Source organism: Solanum tuberosum, unplaced genomic scaffold (assembly GCF_000226075.1).
Source record: "Solanum tuberosum cultivar DM 1-3 516 R44 unplaced genomic scaffold, SolTub_3.0 scf00186, whole genome shotgun sequence".
In the NCBI taxonomy this organism is placed as follows: domain Eukaryota; kingdom Viridiplantae; phylum Streptophyta; class Magnoliopsida; order Solanales; family Solanaceae; genus Solanum; species Solanum tuberosum.
The window spans coordinates 13,056-21,594 of NW_006239112.1; the positions used below are offsets into that span (position 1 = coordinate 13,056).

The 8,539-nt window shown below is 36.7% G+C and overlaps 1 protein-coding gene across 9 annotated transcripts in view; it reads left to right on the plus strand.

Annotated features, from left to right (window-relative positions):
• Positions 1–229: 229 nt before the first annotated feature.
• Positions 230–8,539, plus strand: part of LOC102583326 (ABC transporter C family member 12-like) — a 70,369-nt gene continuing 62,059 nt past the window's right edge. For 5 of the 9 annotated variants that reach the window (XM_006354927.2, XM_006354930.2, XM_015312114.1 and 2 more), the window contains exons 1-3: positions 232–412; positions 1,066–1,614; positions 6,396–6,574. In XM_006354927.2, the coding sequence (XP_006354989.1) occupies positions 1,285–1,614; positions 6,396–6,574 (509 nt within the window). In that variant the 5' untranslated portion in view covers positions 232–412; positions 1,066–1,284. Of the gene's footprint in view, positions 413–1,065; positions 1,615–1,794; positions 1,902–3,056; positions 3,610–6,395; positions 6,575–8,539 lie in introns of those variants that run through there. The other 4 variants (XM_006354931.2, XM_006354928.2, XM_015312115.1 and 1 more) reach the window with 4 other exon arrangements.

Sequence of the window (8,539 nt, forward strand, 5' to 3'; positions counted from 1 at the left end):
TTGTGAGACATGTGACATTTTTTCTTCTCCTATTTTATATGGATAGATATATAGATATTTTTTTATAGCGCTAACACGTAGCCGCTATCACCTCCTGTATATATATATATATATAATATAAAAATACATGATCTACTATGAAGCTGCTGGGCTTCGTCCCAATCCCTCGGACCCAGACCATATGCTTCCAAAATTGTTAGAGAAAAAAAAATATATACTCCTTTGTTTTTAGTAATATTTTTAAAGTGGCATCTCCTTCACCGTAAGCAATGACGCTAGCAGTTTCAACATTGTTGTTGTTTGGAGTTTGGACCATTTTCAGATTCCACTCTTACCTTTTTTTCTTCTTCTTATATTGCTTCCTACTGGCTGCAGATGCTCATTTGCTCACTTCACTGTCTCAGTTGGAGAGGTATCATTCTTTCTCTTGTTTAATTATCTCAATTTGAAGTTATTTACTTGAAAATTTGAACAACTTTTGGGGCTAAGGGCTTAAATGGTTAGTGTCTGTAAAGCCTATGTCAATGTCATGCTATTTAACTTCACTCTCTCCTTTTCCCGCTTAATGCATAAACCAATTATTAGTATGCATATCTATACTTGTCTCCACTGTATCATCTAGAAACTTTATGTGCCATGTTAGCATCGGGTCCATAAGATATAGTGGGGATGAGTTGGAGTGTGTAGTTGCCAGTTGAGATCAAGTTGAGGTGTCTACATGTGGACTCTCAAAGTTGGAGTGCTTACTTCTTAGCTCGGGCGAAGTTTGAGTGTGTTTCTGTATTGTGTGTACATTATAAATATTCAGTTTCACTGTCTGGTTTTGTTAGATCACTAAGTATTTAATTCTTCCTCTCATTATTAAATCATCTTCATATGGATGCCTTTGTTTCCATTATGCCCATCTGGACTTTGGTCATTGTCTACTTTCTGTCTGTTAACTTTCTCATATTTTAGATAGCTACAACTTTCTAGTCTTTCTGTCATAACCATTGGTGCAATTTTTGTTGCTTGATTGCTCCACATCTAGCTAATGGCTGCATATGTTTTTTTCCCTAATTGCAGTAAATTTGTTACGCACAACTGTGAGCAGTTCTTAGTTGATTGAAAATGATGCAGGTTTGAATATGCACAGACCTTAGTGCACTCCAGAATATTTCATTGGCATACAGAGGACCTATTTATAGCTAACCCCTACTTGCTTGGGATTGAGGCGTGTTGTTTTTGTTGTACAGTACAGTGGACCTCTAACGTGGTGAAATTTTGGTAGAGTAGTTACAGAAAATGATTTTCAATGCACTAGTTTGGTATTGCAAGCCGGTGGCAAATGGGATATGGGCCAAAGAAACTGACAGCACTTTTGGTGCTTATACACCTTGTGCTATTGAATCAGCTGATTGCATATCTAATGTGGTTCTTTTTGTGCTGTGTGTGTATCGCTTATGGCTGGTCAGGATGGACCACAACATTCGCAGATTCCAGTTAAGGTCGAAATATTACAATTACATATTGATCCTCTTGGGAAGTTGTTGTGCTGCTGAGCCCTTGCTCAGATTGTTTATGGGCATTTCAATCTTCAATCTGGATGCAGAAACTGACCTTGCTCCTTTTGAGGTCTATCTTCTTCGTGTTATAATTTATCTGTTTTCTTATTTCTCCCATGCTCTTCTGACATCAGCATTTCCTTTTGTTTATACGAAATTCATCTTGTTTTCATCCTCTTAGCACATATAAAAAATAAATAAAAAATCTTACCAACCTGTTTATGTATCTTCAATTGCATGTACCTATCAGCAATGAAGAAACTTGCAGTTGGCATGTATAATCATGGCTCAAAATTATGCACCACTTTCCTTTCAAAGAAATTAAATCATCTTCATCGTTCATTTCTTAGGTATATGGTAGGTGAATTATCGTCATACTGTTTAATTTAACTGTCTTCAATAATTTACTTTGAAGTACTTGTCCTAGTGATTCTTCAATTTCCTTTTGGATCGGAATCACCCCAAAGGACTAATAATGGAATTCAAAACTACATGAACTATGAACTAATCCATTATGTGTGAATCCCAGTGTAGTTGGAGTCGGATATATGAGTTCCTATTTATACTACTCTATTCGGTCCTTTTTAATTCCAAAGTGATAAAGTAATTTGTTTTCTAAAGCAGGTCAGGGTTCCTGAAGCTAAAGATTCTCTAAATCTCATACCATTTGTCGGGTAGTTCACTTTGTGTACCAGATAGCTTCTGCATAGGTGACTGAATTTCATATTCATCACACAGTAGACAGTGTCAATAAAGTTGCTATGATTCATTCAGTTACATTATTGCATATTTGACCTCATAAAAAGGCATATGTGTAGTCTTTTGAAGTTCGACTTGCAATTTTACTCTCCTTTCCTTCTTCTTGTATCGGCGGGGGCAGGAATAGGTGACGGTAGCGGAGTTTGGTTTAGGGCAATATGTGGATAGGTGACATTCCTCTCGTTGTTTCTTATTTACATGATTCTCTACTCTCATCATTTTTTTATCTCTGAAGGTAAAACATTTTCTTGGAACTTTTATCTTTTCCATAATCTTGATGTTTAGAGAGGCATTTAATCTTGATATACTCATAAATTTTTTTCACAAATTTAGGATGTCTGCATCTCCTAATACTATAGATTTCTCAATAGATGGCTTTAAGTCTTCACTTTGCAAAACTTTCTTCTCTTGCTTCATTCAATCTGGAATCCAACTGGAGGTAGAGATAACCTTAAAGAAATATTTTATAAACACTTCTAGAAACACATCAGAATGTGAGCCTTTCCCGGCTATCTTCACAGGAAATGGCCTCCCTGTAACACCTACAGGTTTTTTCTTATGAAAGTTTTTCTCCCTTACAACTCACCTATTGTTTCTGATCTTAGATCTGTTCTGTGACTTCTTTAACACCTACAGATGTTTTCCGGCGAAATTTTATCTCCCCTGCAACTCACCTACTGTTTTGATTTCAGATTTTTGAGAACTTTTTCCTGCCGATTCTGCTAGTCTTTTTCAGCATTCCTCAGCCTAGAAATGTTCCTAGGCACTCTTCTGAAGAACTTCCTTTCTCCTACTTTCTAGGAGTGGAGAGCACCTTTTCTGTCGACTTCCTCGCTGGAACCCCTCTTCTTTCATCACCTTCTTCTCAGCTATCACCTTCAATGGTAGCATTCCAACCTTTTTCGTTTCTTTCTTGTCAAGTTCTGATCACAAATATGGGGGAGAATAGGATATATTTCAATGCAGGCTTTAAATCATTTGATATTACAAGATGCGCTACGATTGAGCTATTTGGTATGAATGGGTGGAGAGAAGTGGTCATATGATGAGAAGCTCTTCAATGAGCAGTAAAGCCATGGAATGGATTTGTCATATTCTTAAGGAAGCCTCGAAGCACCAAAATAATGTGGTAAGAGAGATGGAGAACCAAATAATTGGATATATAGTCACATACAACTTTCATACGAGCAAATTCAATGCACATTGCAGATATATGAGCATTTTATCCTTAAAAGGGGATCAAAGGTTGGTCCTAATCATTCAAGAAAAAGCATTAAATGCTGGTTGGCTCGATGTTTCATTTAAGGTAGAAAGATTCTTTCTCTCCACCTATTGATTAGGTAGGTCCCCATTCCCCTATGTTGACTGAAACCCACTATCCATATGCTAAAACAGTACAAGAAAGTAAATGGCTATCCAAAAAGCTTTGGGAAGCAGACATAGAGATTAAGAAGGAGAATATTCTTAATTCTGAATCCTCAGGGACAAAGGTTGATGGATTGCTAAAGATATGTTTGGTTAGCCACTTTGGTAGGGAAGATGAGGAGAAACCTTTGCTAGCAGACCTCAGGAGTGGACATATTCCAACTGGAAAACAACTTTTAGGGTAAACATATTTGAGATGGTGGGTAATCTATTTCGTATAGAATTCTCTCATAGAAATATGGAAAAGAAGATTCTTCAAGGAAACCGTTTCTCGAAAAAACTCCAGATTTCTCTTAGAATGGCGGAGATCCATAGCAGGATGCACCCCAACAACTCAGAGGGATATTGGAGTTCCTCTCACCTCTAGTCCAACCACAAGATAGGAGAAAAATGCGGAGGATGGATTGCTACCAAGGAGGAGACCTAACTGAAAAATCACCTCAAATGGGAGGATCTTGATCAATGGAGAGGTCTGGAATATCCTCTACGAAGTGGTCATTGTTTGAGAAGGAGTCAAGTTTTTTATTCCAATTTGGGTTGAGAGAAACCCTAGATTTGAGTCGCCGACATTATCCAATATTATAACTGTTGGAGTGGTCGAGGAAATGACCTTAGATAAGAGGTTGTGGAGGATACAAATTAGGGTAGAATGCTAGTAGTTAGTAGAGCCTTGTCCTTATCCTTACATACTGGTAGTCGTAGTATTTCTCCTGTAGTTTATTGTCTTTCAATTTCTGCTACTATTTACTGTCGCTTGTACTTTTATTATCGCACTATTTTATTGTAGTTGTTTTGTTCTTTTTTCCAGTATGCTTTGTCATGATTTCTATAATTTATTGCCATAATTTCTTGACTTTCATTATTTGTTTTTCAATTTTTTTTGGATATGCTTTTCTTTGAGCAGACTCTCTACCTTCCAAGGTAGAGGTAAGGTCTGCCTACACTCACTCTCCTCAGATTCCACTTGTGGGATTACACTGTGTATGTTGCTGCTGTGTTTGGTGTAAACAGTCCTACTGAGAGAAACTGTCGAAATTCTGGATGTGCTGATTCAATTTAGTTGGTCAAACTAGCTTCAGTTTCTTAGTGTCTTATTGTAAACTGTTTTGCTCATTTATAGAAATAGACACAAGTTACCAGTTTCAATAGAAATCTAGAATCCAACTGAAATTTTGTCTTTTCTTAAAAAAAATTGTGAAGCAAAGTTCCTTGTGAAATGAAGATTTTTATGATCTTTACTTCATAACACTCTTTTAAATATTTTCAAGCGTAGAGGCCAGAAAAAGATTCTCTTGGTTGTTGTATAATGTGCAAGCTTTTCTTTTACATTTTTCCTGCTATTTTTTTTACCTTCTGAAGTAACTGTTAAAACGAGAGATAAAAGTTATTCTGTATTTTTTATCATCACAATGTACAATGCAGGGGCTTATATATATGAGGCTAATAAAGCCAGTTAGTGATAAATCTCTACAACTATGGGATACAAATCAGATCTTATCTTAGGATAAACATGGAAAAAGTATCTCAGCTATTTAAAAGATTGTCTGCTAGTTGTGCCTGGATGACATGAATGGAATACAAATCAGACCACTGTCCAATTTTTCTTTGATGAAGTGTCAATCAATTTGTTCGAGCATGCTGCAGGGCTATACTTATTGTTGACTTAGAATCACATTATAGCTTTGTAGAGGGGCTCCCACTTTACTTTCAAAGATTTTATTTTAGCCACAGTAGCTCACAAACACCCATGTATCGCTTTGGACTCTGATTCAACACTTGACCTTGGCACAACATTCTTCTTTTTATTACTCCATGCCACCAGATTACTACTCAAGAAAGTGCAATACCCTGAAATTTACTTCTTGTTGAATAGGGACCCGGCATAGTCCGCATCCGTATAATTTTCTGAAGTCAAGGTGCTTCCCCTTTTGAATTGAAGTCTTCTTAAGAGATCCTTTTCAGATTCTCTTTATTTTGTGTGCTTCTCTTAGGTGGACTACCTTTGGATTGTGCATAAACTGCCTCACCATGCTCATGACATAGACTATATTAAGTCTAGTGTGGAATGGGTAATTTAACCTTCCAACAAGTCGTTATTATTACCTTTTATCAACTACTAGATCATCTGATGCTTCACTCAACCCATGATTGTACTCGATAGGTGTACTCCCCAGTTTCCCCGTTTCCTTTAGTAAATTATAGACTTATTTTTTTTTTGATGACAAGTTATAGACTTATTTTTGGAATAGGTATTGACTGAAGGTTACTAAGGAAAGATTACCACTTGGTGAGAAATTTTGGTAGGTCATTGAGTAGCTTTACGGTATGCACATATTTTTTGATGAAGACTCTTTCTTTTGATAATGTTGATACAAAGATGCTTGGATCATCTTTTGCTGGGTATTCAAGTAATGATGCTCATGCTTCTTGGAAACATCAAACAGTTAAGACAGTTGGTCATTAGTTTACAATATGATTAGTTGGTCTGGACTGTGGAGAAGAAAATACTAGCATGATAACTTACATGTTCATCCAAGATCTGATCAGTTCTTTGCATTTAGTTATACATAGCAGCAGCAATTTTGATTACTCCTACTTGTGGACCAGTCTAGTGAGATTTTTGCTTCATATATCTAGTCAACTGACATATGTACTCTTTTCTTCCAGATGGTTTCTTTGAGCATAGAGGCACTTGCTTGGATGTCCATTATTGTTATGAATCTAGTGGAAACTAAAGTCTATATCAAAGAGTTCCGATGGTATGTCAGATTCGGAGTAATGTATGTCTTGGTAGGTGAACTTGTGATCCTCAACTTCGTTTTTTCAATGCAGAGTTTCTACTCAAGGTGAGTTTGATATTTTTATTTTTGGTCAATCGCTATTTGAAGTAATTTCCCTTCTCAAGGCTTATTAATGCTGTCAAGTCATCTGGTCAACTTCATGAATGTTGGATGACCCATGAAGGGCTTTTCTATTTAAGGAAAAAAAATTACATGCCAACATGTCAGATAAAATAACTGCGTTGGATAATTATACTCCCATTGATTTTAAGAATTTGATTAATGAACGTGGCAGTAAGAAGTAAAATATGAAGGATCCCCTACAATTTCAAAGGCTTAATGAGTTTGAGAAATCAACAAAACTCTCCACCAATCTTCCCCTAAGAGCAAACAAGGGTTGCACACCAAACTTAAAAAGAAAAAAACACTCAGGAGATGAATCTCATGGTATGAAAAAGAGATCCTGTATATGCAAGAGAAGTCTGCATCTTGTCAGATATTCTCTGGAGAAAAAAATTAGAAAGAGCTTAAACATGTGAAACCCTTGGCATTATATTCTAGGAAGCAACAATTGAGAAATCAGATGGTAAGAAAACAATAAAACAAGCTAGGTGTCTCTTTGGAGCCTTGGCACGAATTTAAAATTCTGAATTGTACATGCTTGCAAAATCTCAGATGAGTTGAGTCAGAATGAGGAGAGAACCAAGTTTCCTCGCCGGAACAAGTCCAGAAGTGGCACACACGCTCGGTGTCTGAAGAATCTCTCGACAGAAAAACTAGGATCTGATCGGCGCAAATAGATGCGTGCGATCTCCGTTTTCATCGTGGGTTGTTGGGGTTTTGCTTGCCAGAGGATGCTGGGTCTAGTGTTGGTGCTGGATATTTCACATCACCAACAAAAAGAAAGTTAGCTGCTGCCAGCTGCCAGAGAATACTGGGACAAATTCTCAGTTTACCGGAAAAATGTGCGGCAATGACAGCAATGGCACCGAAGATGAAATAAAGAGTTCCTATATCCTTGTGGTTAGTGGTATTGTCTTCCACAAGTCACTGGTAAATGCATAATATTCATGTAGGCTGTGATACTATATGGGAAAATTGAGAGGAACTCTGGATCATATTCATTCGGTACATATCCTAAAAAGGAAAGGAAAATCAGTAATGGTCTTATTACAATGACATACCTAGTGAAATTCGACAAGTGGGGTATAGGGAGGGTGGTGTGTACACACCCCTATCTATGGAGGTAGAGAGGCTGATTTTGATAGACCCTCGGCTCAAGTAAAGCATATCACAACGTTTATGAAAAGATAATACAGTAAAAGGATTATGGAGAAAAAAACATTAGAAACAATATAATACGATAATCGAAGCAAAGAAAACAACATGTAATAATACAATCAAAGAATAAGAAAATAGGAGAATAGTACTAATACTACTGTCACGACCCGAGAGCACCCCCTAGTCGTAACCGGCGTACTCGACCTCGAAGAGGTCTAATACAAGCCTCTTAGCATTCATTCATCGCATAGACACTAAAACCATAAGGAATTTAAAACTTTCTTTACCAAGAAAACATTTCATAATAAAAAAAATAATAGCAAGCGGAAGACTTTCTAGACTTTATACATGATGTCTCAAAACCATCTAATACTTTAGAGTACAAAATTCGGGACTAATCCCGTACACAACTTAAACAATACTAAAAAGACATAAAAGAACATATTGGGTATTGTCCTCGAATCTATGAGGACTCACCAAATCTTCATCTTCAACACTTAGAAACCTATCAAAGCCATGACATGTCATCATCTCCAAATCCCTACACTTTAGTCCAAAAAGGGAAAGAAAGGGGTTAGCACAAATAAGTACTAAGTATGGAGACCATGCAAAAACATGCCAAAAAGGACATTTTCAAAGAATAAATGCTTTCATATCAATTTGATAAAACCTTTCCTTTACAAGTATAAGAGACATAATACAAGTCAACATTAACATATAAGACCATAGCCAAGCACACACATACTTAAC